Source organism: Mustela lutreola, chromosome 9 (genome assembly GCF_030435805.1).
Source record: "Mustela lutreola isolate mMusLut2 chromosome 9, mMusLut2.pri, whole genome shotgun sequence".
In the NCBI taxonomy this organism is placed as follows: Eukaryota; Metazoa; Chordata; class Mammalia; order Carnivora; family Mustelidae; genus Mustela; species Mustela lutreola.
The window spans coordinates 25,750,834-25,773,473 of record NC_081298.1 but is presented as its reverse complement, the minus strand read 5'-3'; the positions used below and the strand labels follow the sequence as shown (position 1 = coordinate 25,773,473).

General features: G+C 47.2%; 1 protein-coding gene across 3 annotated transcripts in view; it reads left to right on the top strand.

The window, feature by feature from the left end:
• Positions 1-17,287, top strand: part of ASXL1 (ASXL transcriptional regulator 1) — a 77,447-nt gene extending 60,160 nt beyond the window's left edge. For 2 of the 3 annotated variants that reach the window (XM_059133567.1, XM_059133568.1), the window contains exons 4-12: positions 8,270-8,390; positions 8,469-8,566; positions 9,091-9,184; positions 9,638-9,790; positions 11,080-11,243; positions 11,339-11,435; positions 12,785-12,890; positions 13,177-13,810; positions 14,348-17,287. In XM_059133567.1, the coding sequence (XP_058989550.1) occupies positions 8,270-8,390; positions 8,469-8,566; positions 9,091-9,184; positions 9,638-9,790; positions 11,080-11,243; positions 11,339-11,435; positions 12,785-12,890; positions 13,177-13,810; positions 14,348-17,266 (4,386 nt within the window). In that variant the 3' untranslated portion in view covers positions 17,267-17,287. The remainder of the gene's footprint in view (positions 1-8,269; positions 8,391-8,468; positions 8,567-9,090; positions 9,185-9,637; positions 9,791-11,079; positions 11,244-11,338; positions 11,436-12,784; positions 12,891-13,176; positions 13,811-14,347) is intronic. The other variant, XM_059133569.1, reaches the window with a different exon arrangement.
• The last annotated feature ends 5,353 nt before the right edge of the window (positions 17,288-22,640 follow it).

Genomic DNA, 22,640 nt, shown 5'->3' with positions numbered 1-22,640 from the left:
CTGAGAGACATGTTTTCTCTATCGTCCGTAATCTCTTTAACAATTCTGAAATCTAAAATATATTTTTTAAGGATTTATTTCATAGAGAGAGTGCTCATACGCACTGGGAAAGGAGCTGGAGAGGGAGAGAGAAAGAAGCAGACTCCCTGCTGAGCACAGAGCCCAACTTGGGGCTCCATCCCATGATCCTGAGATCCCAGCCTGAGCTGAAACCAAGAGTCAGAGGTGAAACCAACCAACTGAGCTACCCAGGCATCCCTAAAATCTAAAATATTTTGAGAACTGAAAAAAATTTTTCCTAACTCATTTGGCAGTAAAACCTGTCTTGTACTAAACTCATTTGGTGGCAGAACTCTGATCCGGACTGACAAGGCAATTTATTTTAGTTGATATATGCATACATGTTATTTGAAAAAAATGTTAAAGAGTGTTTAATATATGATATATTAAAACTATATGCACTGTATTCACCCCCCAAATTCAAGAAATCCTGAATTCTAAAGCACATCTAGATCCAAGGGTTTCAGAGGAGGGCTCATAGACCTGTGGTCATATCACCATTGACTAGAAACTTTGCAGTGATGGGTGACAAATCATAGATGAGAATTTGTTTTATTTCTGGTTGATGGAAGCTTCTTTTTTGTCTTTAAGAAGACAAAAAACTCAGTTTTTTTTTTTCTTTTTAAACTGTATTCCAAGAGTGTGTTCATTTTTAAAATAACAGCTCTTTTCTTTCTTTGACAGCTATAATGACTGCTTGTGATAATGCAAGTGAAGTTCAAATTCAGTAGAACTTTTTAAACATTAAGTATTTTTTAAAATGAAGTCTTTTCTAAACCATACACAGGTTGTTTTGCTAGTTTTAATTCCTCTTCAGGATTCATATAATAAAATCAAAGCATCACTTATGGACCATTTTCTTCCATTGTCCAAAGTTGAAGTTTACCCTTGGATCTGTAAACTTTTTGTACACATTAATAGTTTTTTTTAAAAAAAAGATTTTATTTATTTATTTGACAGAGATCACAAGGAGGCAGAAACAGGCAGAGAGGGAGGGGTGGGGAAGCAGGCTCCCTGCTGAGCAGAGAGCCGGATGTGGGGCTCAGTCCCAAGACCCTGAGATCATGACCAGGCGCCCCACATTAATAGTTTTTATGTGGTTTTTACAAATTCTGATTAAATTCGCTGTTTTCAGAACTGTCAAATTCGGTAAGGCATTTTTAACCCAGCTTTATTAGGATGGAACTCACAGAAAGTGTACAGTTCAATGGCTCTTAGTGTATTCAAAAGTCATGTAGTCATCGCTATAATCTGATCCCAGAACATTTTCATCACTCCCAAAAGAAACCCCATATCCTTTAGTGGTTACTTTCTGTTCCTCTTTTATCCTGTTCTCTTGTTGCTCAATTACTAGAGCTTTCTAAAAAAGTGGGTCCTCTCTTTTTCTTTTCTTTTTTTCAAGAGTGTCTTGGTTCTTGTGGCCCTTTGCAGAGTCAGATTGTATTAAAAAAAAAGTTTCACTGAGATTTTACTGAATTTACAAATCATTTTGGGGAGAATTGGCATCTTTACAATGTTGAGTTTTGTAATACAGAAAATGGTGTGGCTCTTTTTAAAGTTTAAACCTTTCTTTATAAAGTTTTGTTTTCTTCATAAGATGATTGTATTTCTTTTGTGAAATTTGTCCTTGAGTATCTTATATTCTTATATATTACATTTTCTAATTGGTGATGTTATTGCTGAGTTTTTAATGCGCTCTTGAATCTCACAACCTTGCTGAATTTCTTACTAGGTCTGAATCTCTTGGCTCTTCAGTGTAGATAATTATACTGTCTGGAAAGAAGAACACTTTCTCTTTTAATCTCTCTCTCTCTCTCTTTTTTTTTTTTTAAGATTTTATTTATTTATTTGAGAGCGAGAATTCTGGTATACTGTTGAATAGTTGGCATGCTCTTAGTTTTTAATAATTTATACTCAATAGCTCTCAGATCAGCCTTCCCTAAGAAGCCATATGCATTTCTTGCTCTGAATGTGTTTTATCAGCTCGACAAAGAAAGAAAAGGCATAGCTGAGATTTATTTTATCTGTTTTTCCAGTTTAGAATCTAATCTTGGGCAATTGAAATTTCATCCATTGAAATTTTAGTGTTCGGGTCTATTCATGTTTGGGGCTTGTTACGTTCACAGGGCCTTTTATTATTGTTTTTTAAAAATATCTGACTTGGGGGGGGCCACCAAGTGGGTGGCTCAGTTAAGCATCTGCATTCTGCCTTAGGCTCAGGTCATGATCCTGGGGTCCTGCTATCTAGCCCTGTGTTGGGCTCCCTGCTCATGTTTTTTCCTCTCCCGGCTGCTCCCCCATTTGTGCTGTCTCTCTGTCAAATAAAATCTTTGAAAAAACGATCTTTTAAAAAAAAATTTGCAAACCTGACTGGGGATACCTGGCTGGCTTAGTTGGTAGAGCATGCGACTCTTGATCTTGGGATTGTAAATTTGAGCCCTATGTTGGGTGTAAAGATTACTTAAAAATAAAATCTTGAAAAAAATCTGACTTAGGGGAAAATATTCAGGTTTATTTATTTAGTAGTAGTATTTTCATCAGTAGCTTCTTTTCCAGTTGCCTTGCCAAACTAATATACTTTGTATATTTTAAGAACACTTACTTGTGTTAGGGGGTGAATATGGGTAAAAAGTATAGGCAAGTATTCTTTGTGCTGCTTTTACTCTTCCAGCTTTTCTGTAAATACGAAATTATTTCCAAAGAAAGTGTTTAAAATGTATTTGTTTTGTAAAAGTAACACATGCCCATGATCAATATTTAAAAGGATACAGAACAAAGAACTCCTGCAACTGGGGGCGCCTGGGTGGCTCAGTGGGTTAATAAGCCTTTGCCTTTGGCTCAGGTCATGATCTCAGGGTCCTGGGATTGAGTCCCACATCGAGGGCTCTCTGCTGAGTGGGGAGTTTGCTTCCCCCCCCCTCTGCCTGCCGCTCTGCCTACTTGTGATCTCTGTCAAATAAATAAATAAAATCTTAAACAAACAAAAAGACTCAATTTAAAGATGTGCAAAAGACTTGAACAGATACTTCAAAAAGGAAGATAAGAGAATGGCCAGTAAGCATATGAAAAAGTGCTCGATATCTTTAGTTATCAGAAAAATGAAAAATAAAACCCCCATGAGATACCAGTGGATCTCCTGGCATGGCTACATATGATGAGGATTTGGAGCATCTGGAACTCCATACTGTGCTGCTGGGAGTGGAAATCTTTGGAAACCGCTGGACGTTTTTTTCTTGTTTATTTTATTCTATTAAGATTTGTTGAATGTTGAATGTCATCAACATTAGACTGACACAAAAGAATATACCGTATGATTCCATAAAGGCCATAAATAGGCAAAATGAATTTTTTGTGATAGAAATAAGAACAATTGTCTCAGTGGGGTGGTAGGGCAGTGTAGAGTCGGGGTTGACTAGAAAGGGGAACAGTGGAACTTTTAGGGATGTTGGACATGTTCTATATCTTGATAAGCACTTGTCAGACTCATCAGATAGTGTATTTAAGATCTGTGCATTTTACTTTATAAAGTTATACCTTATTTTTAAAAGTAAGAAAAAGGATACACGGGGTATACATTGATCCAAGAGCATTCCCCTATATAAGTGCAATATAATTATCACACTCAGGAAATTTAGCATTAATTGCAACCCTTCTCTATCTACTATGCAGTTACATTTAAATTCCCCAGTATTGTCTTTCATAACATTTTATATCAGGTTTCAACAAAGGATCACTCACTACCTATTAACTTTTTTAAAAAAGTTTCTTGATAGAAAATACCCTTGCAAAAAAATCGACGTCTTGAGTTTGAGAGCATAGTACGTGATTCCTACAATTCTCAGTAGCCCATTTCATTTGTTTCAGATGTCTACAGTTAATGTTTGGAAATTTATGATATCAGATGTCTAAAGTTTATATGGAAAGATTAAGGATCTTTAAAAAGGCAGAATTAGAATTGCAGATCTTGCTTTCATTTTCTTAAATGTTTTGTTCTGTTTGCTTTTTACTGAAAATACATGGCTTTGGAAATTTGGGGTAGCTTGAATTGCAAACAAGTGGGCAGTATTTCTGTTCAATAATGAGATTTGTAGTCAACACTAGGTTCCCCTAGACTCTCTGGGACCTAAAGAATGGAAATTTGCTTTTGTGTTTAGTGACTTAGCTGTCAAAGAAGCAGTTAGTATTATAATTGTTTAAATGTTATTTTTTGATCACAAAAGAATATACATTAATTGTAGAGAATACCCCAAACAAAAAGAAAGCCCTCACAACTCTGCCACCTAGAGGTGCAGTGGCTAACACACGTGAGGAGTATCCCTCTTGTCTTTTGTCTGCACACATGCTTACACAATTTTGTTTTTTAAATAGATGATGTAATCATAATGTATGAATTTAGCTGCTTAATTCACTTGGTGCATCAACAGCATTTCTCATTAAATAGTCTACAGTTTTACTTCAAATGACTGTCCATAGTAGTGTTAAAAATTCTGGAGTTACTTTTTATTTTAAAACTTTTTTATCGTAAAAATGTAAGAGTAAAATACATGCAGCATAAGTGTTCAGCTTAATGAATGTCATAAAGTAAAACACCCTCATACCTGCCACTCAGATCACGACTTGGAGTGTGGCTGGCATCCAGCTGCCCCTCGTACACTTTCCCATTCACAGCGCCCTTCTTCCCTTAAAGGTTGGCTACCATTCTGTTTCAAAGTTCTGTTCTTGGCTTTTCTTGATTGCTTCCCAGCTGTGTTTGCATCCCCAGCAGTGTAGTTTAGTTTTGCCTGTTTTTGAACTTCTTACAAATGGAGTCATTACAGTGTGCATTCTTCTGTGTCTGGCTTCTTCCAGGCAGCATTTTGTTTTTCACATTCATTTATATTGCTGTAGTTCTTTTTTTTTAGATTTTATTTATTTATTTGACAGAGAGATATCACAAGTATGCAGAGAGGCAGGCAGAAAGAGATGGGGAAGAAGCAGGTCCCCTGCTGAGCAGGGAGCCCGATACAGGACTCGTTCCCAGGACCCTGAGATCATGACCTGAGATGAAGGCAGAGGCTTAACCCACTGAGCCACCCAGGCATCCGCAGTTTATTTTTTATTGTGTGCTACCATGTTTTGATTCTGCTGATGGTGGGCACTTTGGTTGTATATGGTGCAGGTTTTATAGATGTCGCTGCCATGAACACCGGTTGTGCTTTGAGGTGTGTGTGTATGTATGTGTGCATGTGCATGCATGCATTTCTCTAGGGAATCCAACTGTAGGATTGACATTGCTGGGTTTTAGGCTGTTTCTGCCTTCAGCTGTGCCAGATGACGCCAAACTATTCTCAAATGGTTGGATCCATTTTCTGTGTATCTGTTTCTCATCCTCATTAGCGCTACTTGGTATTGTTTTTAAACCTTCTTTAAAATTTTTATTTATTTATTTAATTTATTTGACAGAGAGAGAGACAGAGAGGGAATACAAGCAGGGGAAGCGGGAGAGGGAGAGGCAGGCTTCCCTCGGAACAGGGAGCCCGGTGTGGGGCTCGATCCCAGGATGCTGGGATCATGACCTAAGCCAAAAGCAGACGCTCAACTATTGAGCCACCCAGCCACCCACTGCTTGGTATTGTTAAACTTTAATTTTAGCTGTTCTTACGGATGTAGTCATATCTCCTTGTGGCTTCATTTGCCTTATAGTGTGTTCTCCTTATATTGTTCGTCACGTTAAATAGGTTTATATGTGAATGTCAGCCATTTGGATATCCTGTTTGGCGCAGTACTTAATTCATGGTCTTTTGCCTCTTCTTTTCCTGGGTTTCCTTTTTCTTATTGATTTATGTAGTTTAGATACATGATCTTTATCAGTTACATGAGTTGCAGATACTTCTCCAACATTGTAGGTAGCTTGCCCTTTTTACTCCATTAATGGTGTCTTGTACAGAACAGAGGATCTTAATTTTAATGTAGTTCTGTTGATTGACTTTCTCCTTTCAGAGATTAATGCTTTCCATGTCCTGTGTGAGTCTTAGAAATGGAAGTGTTGGCTTAAGAGGTTTTTAGATTTTCACTTACAATGTACTGTACTCTGCCACTGGCAGTGCGTGAACCTTTGTGTTGGCTTAAGAGGTTTTTAGATTTTCACTTACAATGTACTGTACTCTGCCACTGGCAGTGCGTGAACCTTTTGATACCATTTTCACTCTCCCTGACAGTGTGGGCGTGACTCCCCCACCTTCTCCCCGGAACTGGAGTGCTTTGTCTGTTCATTAATAAGTATTGTATCCTAGTTTGCTACTGAGGCTCAAAGAATGAGTTTGTTGCATCATTCTGTGCACATGGCAGCCACTAAGCTTAGTTTCAAGGTTAATACTAAAAACATTCTTTAACTTTTGATTCTGAGGAACATTTACAGCTGGTAGGAAAAGATATAAAGATCCAAAAAGCTGTTTTCTTTTTCTTAATTTAAGTCAGCATGATTTGGGTTTAAATTAATGACAGTAAATTAATGAAGACTTAATATAGTGGATCATGGGACCCATGAAATTGATGAGTTAGAATTTTGTAGATTTCCTTTTTAAATTCCTGCTGTGTTTGTAAGAGGTAGAATATGACTTTATCTACTCTTCTTCACACCTTTTATTTTTTTTTATTTTTTTTAAAGATTTTATTTATTTATTTGACAGACAGAGATCACAAGTAGGCAGAGAGGCAGGTAGACAGAGGGGCAAGGGGACGCAGGCTCCGCGCGGAGCAGAGAGCCCGATGCGGGGCTCGATCCCAGGACCCTGAGATCATGACCTGAGCCGAAGGCAAAGGCTTATTAACCCACTGAGCCACCCAGGCACCCTTCACACCTTTTATTAAAGAAGACATTCTTAGGGCGCCTGGATGGCTCAGTGGGTTAAGCCTTTGCCTTCGACTCAGGTCATGATCTCAGCATCCTGGGATGGAGTTCCGCATCTGGCTTTCTGCTCAGCGGGGAGCCTGCTTCCTCTTCTCTCTCTCTCTCTACCTGCATCTCGGCCGACTTGTGATCTCTGTGAAAATGAATAAATAAAATCTTAAAAAAGAAGAAGAAGAAGAGGAGGAGGAAGAAGAAGACAGTTCTTACCCTGACTTATCTCTGCTTCTCCTCTCCCACCCCTTAATATTCAGAGTCCTTTCTAATTGCAAGGTGGGAGGTGGCCCCTTGGTTTTCCCTGGGAATGGGTGGAGTTGAACTCAGACTGCCACAGAGCCCATTGGAAGGAGTTTCTTTTAGGAGATGAAATCTGGAGTGGTGCTTTCCTGCACCCTCACCTGCTTTCCTCTGTCTTCCAGTTTGGGTTGCTGGCACTTTCCCGGGCCTCAAAGATACTCAGAATCTTAGGCCCCCAGCACAGTGTCTCACCATCTATCCCGCTGTTCAGTCTTGACCCTCAGGCGCCTAGGGTCCCTGATGAAATCTGCAATTTCCTTGTATTTGGAATGTTCTTCCACATTTGTTTATCCCTTTATCTAGAACTCCCTCTGCTCCTGTCTGCTCCTGCCAAGCTATCCACCTGCTATCTAACTTCTTTTAAAACTCAGTTTAAGGGGCACCTGGGTGGCTCAGTGGGTTAAAGCCTCTGCCTTCGGCTCAGGTCTTGATCTCAGGGTCCTGGGATCGAGCCCTGCATCGGGCTCTCTGCTCCGCGCGGAGCCTGCGTCCCCTTGCCCCTCTGTCTACCTGCCTCTCTGCCTACTTGTGATCTCTGTCTGTCAAATAAATAAATAAAATCTTTAAAATAAAATAAAACTCAGTTTAAGCAGCACATCTCTCTGCAGGCCTTAGCCCCATGCCCTCTTTTCTCCAGCTCACTGAGTTAGCTGTTCCCCTTCCGGACTGCTGCAGCTCTCTCTGTAACTCTGTTGCTGTGCTTTGTATTGTCATAGATTTGGTTTTCTTTCTTACTCAGTTGAACTCCCCGATTTCCACCTTCTGTCTCGCAGCCAGGAACTAGCATGATGTAGCTTATAGGAGGCACTCCATAAACATTTACTGAGTGGACTGAATGGGAAATTATGTCTAACTTTTGTGATGTACATGTGAAAAGATTTTGCAGAGAAAGAGGTCAATTAGAAGAGGGATAGGAACTTACCAGTATTCCAAACCTCTTCTAAAGCAGCGTGCATTTAGGAGTGACTGCTGTGCCTGTGGGATCTGTCAGGTTTTGCTCACCTGAGTTGTGCCTTGCTGTCACAGAAGGATGCCCTGCAGTGGTCTCGCAGTCCGGCTGCAGTGGAAGGAGAGGAGCCAGAGGACACAGCCGACGTGGAGAGCTGTGGGTCTAATGAAGCCAGCACTGTGAGCGGTGAAAACGATGGTAAGTACGTCTCTCACAGGATGGGCCGAGAGCCACAGGCGGCTATTGGAGACTAACCTATATTTCCCTCTCTGCCAGTTTCTCTTGACGAAACATCTTCGAATGCATCCTGTTCTGCAGAATCTCAGAGTCGGCCTCTTTCCAGTCCCAGGGACAGCCACAGGGCTTCTTCACAGGTAGGGAGGAGAGTTGGTGGCTAGGCTGGGGTAGGTAAGGCAGGTATGAGACAGGACTCTGCCTGTGCAGCTGACTGTGAGCATGTTGGAGGGGGCGTGGTGGTGGAGCAAATCATTGTGGTCTCCACCTGTTAGTACAGTTAAAATGGGCAGTGGATCTGAGAGCAGAGTGATTGGTTTTTCCTCATTACCACAGATGGATAGTTTTGCTCTTACTTCCGACAAACACGGAACGTGGATAGAACAGTGCAGAGTAGGGGGCATGCAAGCTTGGGAATCAGCACTTGGAATGATGGCCTTGGCACTCGGTAGCTTTGGGATCATGGGCAAATTCCTTATTTGTAAAACAGGGGCCAGCGCCTGCTCAGTGACATGAGTCCGTGCTGCTCTTGGCAGGACCCTCTTGAGCGGGTTGAGTATGAACTCTGTTGTAGCAAACAGTGGCTGGGGACATAGTGGAGAGGCACTGCTCGTGCAGCCCTGCAGGAGATTTAGGCTCCTTTTGTAATCCCTCGGGCCTCTAGGCAAACAAGCAAAAGAAAAAGACTGGGGTGATGCTGCCACGAGTTGTCCTGACTCCTCTGAAGGTAAACGGGGCCCACGTGGAATCGGCGTCAGGTACGTGCAAACTTGTGATGTGAGGCTTCTTCCTCAGGTCTTGGGGCCTGCCTCCATCTGGCAGCAGCGTGTGACCTAGGTGGCGCAGTGCCCGTCAAGCCAGGAGGCCCTCCTAGTGGGCAGCACGCTGTGGTGGTGAGGCCTGAGCTCAGTGCTGGGCTCTGCCGTGCGCATTGCCCTTGGCCTCGCAGGGCAGCGTGAGGGTCCTATGGAGGAGTGTGCAGGAGCTTGGTAAAGGTGCAGTGCTGTACAAATGAAGATGGCGGTTTGGCGTTCTCACGGGATAATGTAAAGCCAGACCGTGAGGTGGTGATCTCTGACAGCCCAAGTTGGGCCACGGAAGCACCGGCTATTGCTGGCAGTGTCTCAGGGAGAGCTGGGAGAAGTAAGCTTGTCTGAGAGCCCTGGGCGCGGCGGGTGATGCTTTTGACCAGTGGAATGCTGTGCCTTCAGGGTTCTCGGGCCGCCACGCCGATGGCGAGAGCGGCAGCCCGTCCAGCAGCAGCAGCGGCTCTCTGGCCCTGGGCAGCGCTGCTACTCGTGGCCAGGCCGAGGTCGCCCGGGACCCTGCCCCGCTCCTGAGAGGCTTCCGGAAGCCGGCCACAGGTGAGTGGCTAGGCACTCATTTCCCTGCCTGTAAGGGGGGCCCCTGCAGGCTTAGTTAGAAGACACAGTCCTCTGTTCCACTTCCTTTACCAGTTTATTTTGACTTCTTGGGTGGCCCTCTGTTTTTTTTGTTTGTTTGTTTCTTACCTTATATTTTGGTTATTTCACATGTTAGATCTTCTCTGCTAGACTGTGAGGGAACTTGTGGGCAGAGATGGTGCCACATTGTTCCTTGTATATCCCTGCAAAGCATGGCCTGTGCCTGCCTTGGTACTGCTTAGTAAGTGTTTGGGGTGAGTGAAAATTGCTTTTGAGCTTCTCAGTGAAGAATTCCAGGATCCATTTTCTTTCTTTGGTAGCATCCTGTCACATTTGTTCTTAACATCCAAAGTTTCGGTCAGGCACCCTTTTTTCTAGTCTTGTCATAACGTTGAGTGGAAGGAAGCCTTTGTTGAATTTGAGGTTGCAAGCAAATTCAGTGGCATGCTCCTCCCTGTTCTCAGTAGGGCTATTTGCAAGGCCACAATGCTGCCTGCTAGTTCAAGATTTATTTCTCAAAACCCACAGTCTGATTATTTGTGGATGGGCCACATGAAACCATTAAGAAGACTGGCCTTGGCTTCTGAAAGTTAGAATTAACCATTGCCTGAGTAGGAACAGGGTTTTCCGTCTTACTGCTTTTCCAACTCATCAGCAGCGCTTAACCTTTAGGTCTTCGTTCTTAGTGATTTTTTTCAAATAAAAGTAACATCTACTGAGGTTTCTGTGAGAGAGTTATATTGACATCTCAGTGGCTTTAAACAGCCTAGTACCTTTCTGTGTGGAGATCATAGCTCTCCATCCTGGTCAGGGAAGGCTTCTGCAGAGTGTTCTGTAGTATACTAACTAGATTCGCTTTTAGACAACTTCCATTGTTTCTCCAGTTGGCTTTGTGGAGCCTGTTCTTCTGCTTTGGAGGGACACTCACAGCCTGCCCCCCCCCCCCCCCCCCCCCCCGCCGCCCGCCTGCTTTTCTTTGGGAAGAGTGTCCTCTTCAGCCTGTGTCACAGCTTGGTACAGTCTTCTCTGAGAGGATGCAGGCCCAGGTGTTCTCTTGGGTTGGATGGAAACAGCAGTAACCTGGACAGAATAATTGTGACATGTAGGTTAGGGTGGACTGGATTTGTGTGCAGATAAGTTCTGGGTAGTTTGGGTGCTGCCACTAAAATTTTTCCCTCAGTTGGCATTTGCTCTTTTGCTTTGAAAAGCTGAAAATCTATACCTTGCTTCTTGCTGCTTCAAAATCACAGGTCAGATGAAGCGCAACAGAGGGGAAGAGATAGATTTTGAGACGCCTGGGTCCATTCTTGTCAACACCAACCTCCGGGCCCTGATAAACTCTCGGACCTTCCATGCCCTGCCAGCCCACTTCCAGCAGCAGCTCCTCTTCCTCCTGCCTGAAGTGGACAGACAGGTGCAGATGGGTAGCCACCTCTTTGCCTCTCTCTGGGTGGGCTTCTGTTCTCTTTCTGAGTTTCTTTATTGTGCTTTTCGCCTTGATCCTTCTAGGTGGGGACAGATGGCCTCTTGCGTCTCAGCAGCAGCGCACTGAATAACGAGTTTTTCACTCATGCGGCTCAGAGCTGGCGGGAGCGCTTGGCTGATGGTGAGTGGATGTTCTCAGATGGCTTGAGAGGCACCTGCCATGTGTGGCGGCACTTGTCCTGGGTATTTAGAACCCACACATTCATTTTGCACCAATCTCTCCCCCCACCCCCAGGGTTATTTAATAATATAAGGCAGGCTTTCCTCACTATACCGATGAATGTGGTGGGTGTTACTGTGTCTGTAGCTTTAAAGAAGGTACAGAGTGTTTGGGCTTTTGCTGTTTTGAGTTTATGTATCCACCTGCATCACCTCATCACCATTAGAGCTCCAGACTCACGGTCTTCCCAGTAATGCTGGCGCTGTCTAGATGGGTGGAGGAGAGGGCGCCATGGCACGGACTTACACGTTGAGTTCTACCAGGTGCTCTTAGACATTGCCATTTGGAGTGGAGTGATAGTCAGCTGCTCTTAATTTAATTTTATGGGGAAGCTATGTGGGGAGTGTGCTGGGAGGTCCCTAAGGCAACTTCTAGGTTTGATGATTCACTGGGAGGCCTCACAGGACTGCTCCTGCAGCTGTACTCATGGCTATGACTTATCACAGTGAAGGAATACAGAGCAAAATCAGCAAAGGGAAAAGGTGCTTGGGGTGAGGTCCAGAGAAACCCGGCGCAAGCTTCCAACGTCCTCTGTTAGAGGAGGCACACAGGATGTGCCCAGTTCTCCCAACAGTGAGTTGTGACAGCACGTGTGAAATGTAATCTGTAGGGGAAGCTCAGTAAGACTCGGTACCCAGGTTTTTTTTTTTTTTTTTTCTTTTTACTCCGAGCTGATTGTGTGGGAAACCTCTGCCTGGCACATAACTACATTCCAGATTCCCTGAAGGAAAGCAGGTGCTTGCTGTAAACCATCTTGTTTGCATAAACAGTTTAGGCACAGTGAGCCATTCATGTTAGTTAAGGGGCTGGGAACCCTCCTGAAATCCAAGCTCCCAGATGTCAGCCAAGGGCCAACCTTGTAAGCAGGCCTTTCCAAGAACAAGCCATCAGGCCTGCTCTGTGAGCCTGGTTCTGCACAGGGAGTAAGAATGGTTTTTTTCTTCATTTGTTTCTGTTTTAATTTTCTGATCGATCGATGTGTTACTTGTCGAAGACTGATTATCCGAGGGAAAAGTCAATTTCCCTCATCATGGAACTGTTCTGTCATGACTGTGAACATGATGTGGCTCTGGAGAAGACAGGAATAAATGTGAAGAAGACAGCGTTAAAAGGAAAAAGAGCTCCACACCCACCAAAGTCCTGTGTATTTTGAAAAGTCCTGATGTGGTGGAATTGTGAGCGTTGGCTTTCTGTAAGACAGACCTTAGCATCCTGAATGCACACACTCCAGAAACTTTATTTCTCTTTAGGCGAATTCACTCATGAGATGCAAGTCAGGATCCGACAGGAAATGGAAAAGGAAAAGAAGGTGGAACAGTGGAAGGAAAAGTTCTTTGAAGACTACTATGGACAGAAGTAAGGCCCTGGTGCTGCGAGTCCTGGTCTGGGCTTTGGGGGGCAGAGAGGCAGATGCTGTCTGAGTTCTGAGTTGCACTTGCCAACATGTGGGGTGAGAACAGGTTGGCCACCGTGGTTTACCCGGCTTGTTAAGCTTAACGCCATTCGTAGGAAAGCTAACATACATTTTTCTGTGGTTAGTGCTTGTGTAGCATGCAGATTTATTTTGTTCTGATTTAACAGCTACACTAAAATAGGCATGTTCTCTCTGCCCTGTAACTGATGGTGTGAGTTTGGTTTGCAGATTGGGTTTGACCAAAGAAGAGTCGTTGCATCAGAACGTGGGCCATGAGGAGGCTGACATCAAGAGTGACTTGCGTGTCCCGGGAGAATCAGCACGGCCACAATGTGGTCCAGCCACCCGGCAGCGAGATGGGCATTTCAAGAAACGCTCTCGTCCAGATCTCCGAACCAGAGCCAGAAGGAATCTGTACAAAAAGCAGGAGCCAGAACAAGCAGGGGTCGCTAAAGACACACAGTCTGTTGCCCCAGACATTCCTGTCTATAAGGATGGGGAGGCTGAGAGTGACTCAGCAGAGGCAGGCAGCCCGCATCTGCCTGGCACAGCCTCTGTAGTACCTGACCCAGAGAGTCCTGAATTCCTGACCCAACCGGTGGCTTCCCGGACGCAGACTGATCCAGGCGACCTGGCACGGGCCTCTGTGTCTCCAGACAGGATTCCCAGCTTGCCTCAGGAGACTGCGGATCAGGAGCCCAAGGATCAGAAGAGGAAGTCCTTTGAGCAGGCGGCCTCCGCATCCTTTCCCGAAAAGAAGCCGCGGCTTGAAGATCGTCAGTCCTTTCGTAACACAATTGAAAGTGTTCACGCCGAAAAGCCACAGCCCACCAAAGAGGAGCCCAAAGTCCCGCCCATCCGGGTAGGCAGCTGTTTGATTCCTGGCTGTCCTGTGGCCAGGTTCCCTTCAAGGGTCAGGATATGTGCAGAGCCCCTTTGCAGAGACAGAAGTCTCCAGGTGCTTGTGTTAATTACATGAGAGTGTAGAGCCCTGTACAAGAGAGCCATTCATGAGCCTGACTTGATGGCCGGGGGATAAGGTTCTTTTCTTCCTCACTGCTTTGTTCACTCTGTTGAAGTTCTCTCTGGAGGTCAGAATCCTTTGCGGTTTTTAAATCTTTTATTAGGTGGTGTAGATTCTTTGTGCAGTGACTCACATAGTCCCACCAGAAATTAAATTTAGATAGAAGCGTGGCATATGACAGCCCTTGAGTGGAGTCGTCTAAGAATGGTGTGGTGTCACGGACAGCCATTTTACTGCCAGTATTTCATTTTTAAAGGAAATTATTTGATTCTTAAGTTCATGCCCCCTAAGCTACTAGAACCTTGGTTTAGTTCTACAGTTCCTAAGTCCGATCACCCAGTCAACTAAAACTGTTTTCCCATTTCTCTCTTGCAGATTCAACTTTCACGTATCAAACCACCCTGGGTGGTTAAAGGTCAGCCCACTTACCAGATTTGCCCCCGCATCGTCCCCATCACGGAGTCCTCCTGCCGGGGCTGGACTGGTGCCAGGACCCTCGCAGACATTAAAGCCCGTGCTCTGCAAGTCCGAGGGGCGAGAGGCCACCACAGTCATCGAGAGGCGGCCACCACTGCCATCGGAGGGGGGGGTGGCCCGGGTGGAGGTGGCGGCGGGGCCACCGATGAGGGAGGTGGCAGAGGCGGCAGCAGTAGTGATGGTGGTGAGGCCTGTGCCCACCCTGAGCCCAGCGGAGCCCCGGGTACCCCTGGAGAGTGTGCGTCAGATCTACAGCGAACACAACTACTGCCGCCTCGTCCTCTGAATGGGGAGCATATCCAGGCTGGGACTGCCATGTCCAGAGCCAGGAGAGAGGACCTGATTGCTCTTAGAAAGGAGGAGAGCTGCCCACGGCAGAGGGTTCCAGATGTCCTCACAAGTGGGCTAGAAGATGCTTCCCAACTCCCCATTGCTCCAACTGGGGACCAGCCCTGCCAGGCTTTGCCCCCACTGTCCTCCCAAACCCCAGCCCCAGAGAGATTAGTTGAGCAGCCTGCTTTGCATCTAGATGTTAGAACTGAACATGAGCCTGGTACCACTTCCTGGGAAAGTGATGATGAGGATCGTGGACCCTCTCTTCCCCCAGACAGTGGTCCTGTGCAGTCTCTACTAGGGGATGTTGTATTGGAAGGAGGACCTGGCCAGGCTCTAGACCGAGACGATCACCCCACCATGAAGGATCCTGTGAATGTGACTCCTAGTTCCACCACTGTATTGCCATTGGCTGGTTGCCCGCAGGATAGACGGTGTGATGAGGAATTGGGACTTGGTGATTCATGCCCACCCACGAGGGAAAGTGCTACTAGACAAGAAGACTTGACAACTGAGGCCCTCGTCTCTGATGGTGCTGCTCCTTGGGTGCTTGGCCTGTCAAAGGATGAGGCAGTGGGACAGCCTGGACCAGACTTGAGGGAACGTGTCCCATCTGTTGAGCCCCAGGCTGTAGAAGAGTGGGAGAAAGCTGTGCCCATCATTCCTGCGTTACCTGGGGAGTTGACAGCTGGGGAAGGGCTAGACCCCCCTAACCACTTTCCTTTGCTCTGGACAGTGCCGTCTCAGGGGTGTGCTGATGATGGCGTTGGCAGCGACCGCAACCCAGTGGAAGGTGAAAAGTTGAGAATCAATGGAGACTCGGAGGCACTGAGTCCTCATGGCGAGTCCACAGATACAGCTTCTGACTTTGAAGGCCACCTGTCTGAGGACAGCAGCGAGGCTGACTCCAGCGAGGCCACCGTCGTGAAGAGAGCCTTGGTGGTGGACACGGATGAGAAACACTCTTGGAACCACTCTGCCTCACTCTCCAAAATGAATGGTAACCGGAGTCTGGTTACAAGGACAGACAGCATGGCTACTCCTCAGAGCTGGGTGTCTCGTGTATGTGCAGCCCCCCAAAAGATTCCAGATTCCCTGCTGCTGGCTAGCACCGAGTACCAGCCGAGGCTCATGTCTCTGGGCAGGCCTGGGTCCTCACTGGAGGCCACTAACCCACTTGTGATGCAGTTGCTGCAGGGTAACTTGCCCCTAGAAAAGGTTCTTCCTCCAGCCCAAGGCACCGGCAGACCAGAATCCCCACGACTCCCACTTATGAAAGAGCAGAACCTTGGCGGCTCCCTGGGAGTGCGATCTTTGCAGGATTCGGCAGAAAACAGTTGTGTGGTTGGCAAGAGCAGCTCCCGCCCTGTAAGAGCTTCAAAGGAGCCTCTTCTATCTGAGAGCCGTGAAACAAGCCTTGGTCTTGCCAGGCTGGAGCCCAGCCAGGCTCCTGGAGCACCCCAGAAGATTTCCAAGACAGTCCCAGGTCTGGACTCCCTCTATGCAGGGACACAGCTGACGGCTGCCTCTGGGAAAGCAGAAGTGGATTCCAAAGAGCAGTTTTCTCCTGCTAGTTTGGAAGATAAGGAAGCCAGTGACGTGTCCCAGTGCAGTAATTTGAATGCTACCCCAGCCAGAAGCCCCGGAAATCTCACTACCTCGAGAGCCCCTTGTTTCTCATCTCCAAATGCAGTCTCCCTGGATCCCGATCAGACAGGTCGGGCCCTGGGTAGTCAGAACAGTGCTGGAGGCCAAGGGAAGAAGCTCTTTGGCCCCAGGAATGAGGCTGCAGCCCTTCAGCGCCCCAGACCTGTGGAACCAATGCCACTGCCCGCTGATGCCCCTCCTGGTTTTCCCAGTCGGAAGTTGGGGCCAAGCAAAAACTCTGTGTCTGGTGGGGTACAGACCGCCAGAGAAGACTGGGCTCCAAAGCCACCACCTGTCTCTGTTGGTGGCATCAAGAGCGAAAAGACTTCTGGGGGGAGTCTTCTCAAGGCAAATGCCGAGAACAGAAATGCCACTGGGCCTGGTCCTCGGGAGCTAGTGGATCAGTTGCAAGGGATGCCCTTTGTCCTTGACCTGCCCTTCTGGAAATTACCCCGAGAGCCTGGGAAAGGGCCTGGGCAGCCTCTGGAGCCTTCCTCCATCCCCTCCCAACTCAATATCAAACAGGCATTTTATGGGAAGCTTTCCAAACTCCAGCTAAGTTCCACCAGCTTTAATTATTCCTCCAGCTCCCCCACCTTTCCCAAAGGCCTTGCTGGAAGTGTGGTACAGCTGAGCCACAAAGCAAACTTCAGTGCGAGCCACAGCACATCCCTTTCCTTGCAGATGTTCGCCGACAGCAGCACCGTGGAAAGCATCTCGCTCCAGTGTGCGTGCAGCCTGAAAGCCATGATCATGTGTCAGGGCTGTGGCGCATTCTGTCATGACGACTGTATCGGACCCTCCAAACTCTGTGTATTGTGCCTTGTGGTGAGATAATAAATTATGGCCATGGGAAAAGTTGTATATTTAGTGTGCGTATTTTGATAATGATTGATCTTACATCTGTATACAGGATATCATTGATATAATAGACTCTGTTTCTCCAGGCAAGAACACTCTTGCCCCTCCCTAAAATTTGTAGTGCTAAAGCCCCTCTGTCACTTACCAACTCTTCTGGGTCTGCTGGAAGGGTTTCCTGCGGGGCAAGGCATTGGGCTGCCCAAGGTCAGCCGGCCAGCTTGAGCTCTTGTGCAGACAGAGTCTGGTGTGGTGTGGGGAGCCAGCCTTGACACCCAGAGGGGCTTGAAACTGAAGAAAGACGGTTGTGTTCTCCATCAAGGGAACTAACCTACTTGAACTGAGTAGGCATGTCAGTCTTCCACTGCCCCCTCCCTGCCATCTTCCCTTCTGCTGCTCCCTCTGGGGGAGCCCATGGCTGGGGAAGCCAACACAGGGTTAAAGTAACTCCCAGCAGTGCCCACTAGGGGGCCCAAGCACCTGCTGACCTCAGGGTCACAGTTCAGTCATTTGACAGTTGACAGGAGCCAGTTTGACCTTTGGTTCTGTTGCCGAAGCAAATTTGAGACCTTGCTGTCTCAGTACAATTCACTGGCCTGCAGGAGCTTTTGGAACCTTGAATAGACTTGCTCGGACAATGGGGTTGGGCATAGGGTTGTCTTTCCTTTTAAAATGCCACCTGTAGACCTTGTGAGGCAGATGTCCAGACGTTTGGCAGGTGAATTCCTCTGCTTAACATACTCCCTGTCACTTTGGACTCGATGGGAGTGGGCATCTCCACGCACCTGTGTATGTGAAAGTCATTTTACATTTCAAAGCAGTGTGTGTTTCTTATTTTTATATTTTTAACTCTTTATCCTTGGATGTATAAAGTGAATTTTTTGGCTTCTGTAAGTATGCTCTATGCACCTCTAATGTTTTATCATGTATTTATATGTTGTACACAGTACTGGCCGATTCTGTAAATGGATGTATTGTACAGAGAACACAAGTGTGTCTCCCTTATTAACCGTCTCCGGCGTCATCTCATTAAAGTGGCGCGTTTCTTTCCGCTGGTGTCAGAGCCGCCACGTGCTGTGCTGCCTGACAGGAGGGCGGAGCAACTGACGTGTGATCTGCCAGCGCAGCCCAGTGCCCTGTCCTGGTCGCCCAGTGGACCCGCCATGGCCTGCAGAACTGCGGCCAGCCCTCCCGCATTCTGCCGAGCAGACATGTCTCGCCCCTCACGTCTCTTCTCTTCTGACCTTCCACTGGCCGCTCACTGCCATACGTGACAAATCACCGCCACCAGTGTTAAGTGCTCTGGAGTCAAGGGTGAGTGCTGTGGGTGGCCCCAGGCAGGGCTATCCAGATCTGGCTCCGGGGTTCCCACCTTCAGCAATATCTGCCATCTCATGCACTTCTGACAGCAGGTTGGGGAAGAAGCAGTCACACCTGTTGCCTTCCTCTCTCCACACACCTCCAGCGCATAGACATCTCCGTAGTTGTCTGCCCTGGCCTTGCTTCCTGCCTGATTTCTTATACCTTGACTTGTTTCAGAGTTGAGAGCTCTCCTTTTTGACTTTGGTTTCCCTGTGTGAGTGCTTCAGTGTGAAGTAGAAAATCAGTGTGACCTCAGCAAGTCTCGTTTCACCTGAAAAACCTCCCCCACCCCCATTTCATCTGCTTTGGCATTTTTGTCATTGGAAGCGTGGGTGAGAAGGTTGGCAGTCACGTGGTGGTGTCAACGCAGTATTGGCCCCATCCGAGTTGTCAGCTTTCAGAGTCTGTTTACCAAAGACAGGGAGCTGAGGCTCAGGTGTGTTTGATCCTCTTCCTTCTGCTGGGACCTTCGGCGGCATCTAGGCTACAGGTGGAAACAGTTCTGGTCCATCAGGCTGCCCAGGGAAAGCACTATTCTTGTACGTCTCTTGTGGTTTTGGAAAAATAAACCTGTACAGCCAGCGCTTGTGGTCTCCCATCATCTTGCGTGGCCGCCCCACTGGGCTGGGAAGGAAGGCCAGGAGCACAGAAGCTAGCTTGCTTCACCTTGCTTCCTGAGCCCGTGTTCTCGGCCTGGATGCTGTATTGTGAGGTTAGTGCTGAAGGCCCAACTTGCCACTTTCTGTGGTCTTTAGATGCTGGGTGTGGCGGCATGGACCGGGAGCAGAAATCTCACGAGAGTGGTGAGGGCACTCATCCCAGCTGCAGTCCCCAAGAGATTCCTGATGGCTGGTGATCGCTGGGGGTGGTGACCTGTTCCAACAGGAAAAACCTGTCAGTATAAGTGCCTTGTCTCCCTGCACAGCAGGCAGCTGGGAGGGGGCTGCTGGCATCGGAGGTTACCTGTGGAGGGGGCCTGAGGGTGACAGGCTGCAGTCCCAGACTTACTGGAGTACTTATGTGCACGATTCTGGGCTTAGCAGAAACTACCTTAGCATAGAAATAACACGTTGAAAAAACACACTGGAAGTATTGGTGAATGCAAATATATTCCTGTTAGCTTGTGGCCTGTGAACTGGTGAAAGTAGGCTCTCTCTGGTGCCTGAGCTTCTGGGGAGGGAGCTGTTTGCTGCTGGTGGTGGTGCTGTGTGTGTACTGTTGCCGTTGTGGCGCGGCCCATTTGCTGGTCCTTGGGAGCTTTATGTTCGGATCCGGGGCTGGTTACTTGTCAAGGAGGCAGCAGAATACAGGACGGTTGCATGCAGGCCTTGCTTCCCACCAGCTCTGTGGCCCCAGGTGGGGCAGCCTCTCTGAATGGGGACAGTAATTCCTGCTTCATCGTTAGCACCTTGCACGTAGAAAGTAGCCCAGACTGTTCGCTTGCACCTGGTCAGTAGCTGCCCAAACTTGGAGTAGAAGTCTGCATGGCTCCTGACCCCTGCCTGTCCCTTGGCCCAGAGGACGGCTGTGGAGGGGTGGGCCTCATGCACTGAGGGGTGATGCGGCCTCTCAACGGACATCTGGCTTTTGACCTCACGCTTTGGTTGTTGAATATGCGGTCCTCTAAGTTTAGAGATTGAGTTCCTTGCAGGGGAGACTGTTTTAACTCATGATCTGAAGGATGAGGAAACCCTAATAATGTTCAGAATAGGGAAAGGATATTATTCTACTGGCCTGGTGAGCATCGTGACTATTACGTCCATCCTGCTCTTAAGTCAGATCCTGCTTGAGAGGGATGTGTGGGTTGGGTGTGTGTGAGCTTAATAGAGTAGCCGATGATGATTGGGGCTTTGGGGGACCAGAGCCTTTGCCTGCTTGCCTCCCAAGAGGAGGTGGCACAGGCTGTGTTGTGCTTCTGTGTGGGCACCGACTAAACTGATGGGGAAAGTGAGTTTGTGACCTTGGAGACAAGGACTTGAAACCAAATGTTGACAGTGCCCTATGCTTCCTCTTGTCTTGGTGCATCAATTTGAAAGCCTGTACTAACTACCAAAAGATGTAGATGCAAGCCCTACAAGGAAAGTAACAGTGAAAAAGAGACAGCTGTCTGTGCAGTGGCCCTTAACCTTTCTGGGAACACAGACTCCTTGGAGAGCCCGATGGGTACTCCAGACCTTCTCCCCCAGGAAGGCACATCCACATGAAGTTGGGCAAACTATTTCAGAAGGCTCATTGGCTCCTGAGGCAGCTGGGACCCCGCATTTAAGAGCCCCCTGACTGGTAATAAACTTCATAAAATCTGGGTTTATACAATAGATCCAGGAGGGGAGTGAGGACTTTGCAAAGGATTCTTAGGTTTCTGGTAAACTGGGCTTCCCTAGTGCATGATCATTTTATTTTTTTTAAATTTAAGTTCAGTTAATGAATATTAGTTTCAGAGGTAAATTTCAGTGATTCATCAGTCTCATGTAACACCAGTGCTCTTTCCATCACGTGCCGTCCTTAATGCCCTCGCCCAGCTACCCATGCCCCTACCCCTTCCCCTCCAGCAGCCCTGTTTGTTGAGTTCAGTGTTTCTCAAAATTTGTCTGATTTCATCTAATTTTATTTTTCCCTCTTTCCCTATGCTCCTCCATTTTGTTTCTTAAATTCCACATGAATGGGATAATTGTCTTTCTTGGATTTATTTCGCTTAGCATAATAATACTCTTTTCATCATTACTTTAAAATTGCACTTAGGTGCATGTTCTCCCCTTCCCCTCCCTGAGTACAGGGAGGTTTGCCTGTTTTTTGTCACCGAATAAATTTTAGTTCACCATTCCTGTGGGGGCATTCCTGTTTGATGATGTCCTGTCCACTGCTGACAGCGGTGGTCCTGGGGCCCCATGTAAAGAAGCCAGGGATCAAGCAACGCTTCTCCGTCCTTGAGGAATGTCTCCTCCTCATTTTCCATCCTGGAGCTTCTGTCCCATCCCATCCTGTCCTGTCCGGTGGAGCTGCCAGTCCTTCATCTGGAGGTAAGTGCTTTCCTGGCGCCGGTGAGCTCTGCGGGCAGTGGGGCTGGGCTTCTGATACGCTGGCTCAGGTCCTGGGGTTTACATGGTCCCTTGGTGATTCTCAGCGGGGATAGTTTGGGTTAGGACAGTCGTTTCATGAAATCACTGAGGCATTGCTGCCCTTGGTCCCTACATTGTGTGAAGAGAGGCACATAGCTGCTGTTTTTGGCTTTACGGTTCCTGCTCATCTTAAGAACCTTGGCCCCACACTGTGTTCCCTGGCTGTGGTGGCTTCAAGCCACCGCCCCTCTCTTTTTATCTATTTCATATATTAGGGTATTGTATAGAGTTTGAAAGATTCTGCCACTACAAAAAACAAACATCGTAAAAACTGCAATGTAATGTATGTCTGTGTATCTGAACACACAATTTTAAAACTAACCTTTATGCTTGTAACTTGCAGAATTGTTTTTTCAAACTCAATGACAGGTTTGCCCCCAGCCATATTCCTGGAAGTTATCCTCAAGGTGTAGCCTAAATGATATATGCAGGATAAAAAAAAGTCTGTGTACAACAAGTAAACAGCCCTTTTCCCTTAAGGAGGGCTCAGGAGTTTTGGGACAAACGGAACATCAAGTGTTGCAGGTTAACAGCCCTCAGTCTTCCAAGCCAGCACTGAGGGGCTGGTGCGCATGAGCCTGGTTTCAGTGGGGCCGGAGGAGCAGGGGGGGGGGCGCATGTCTGCAGGGGTACTGGTGGGCATCCCCGGGAATGGGCCACCTGCGCCTGCCACCCGGCGAGTGTTAGTAAAGTTTCGTTTCCTTCTCTTTCCAATGGGCTAGGTGTGAAAAGAAATGACAGGCTTACTCATTTGAGGAAAGTTTACCGAGGGCCTTCCATGGTGGGCTAGCGCGCCGGCTGGGAAAGGTGGTCTCCTTACTAGCAGAAGGGCAGGTCGGTGCCGCCCTCCACAGGTGTGCAAGGAAGAGAGCTGG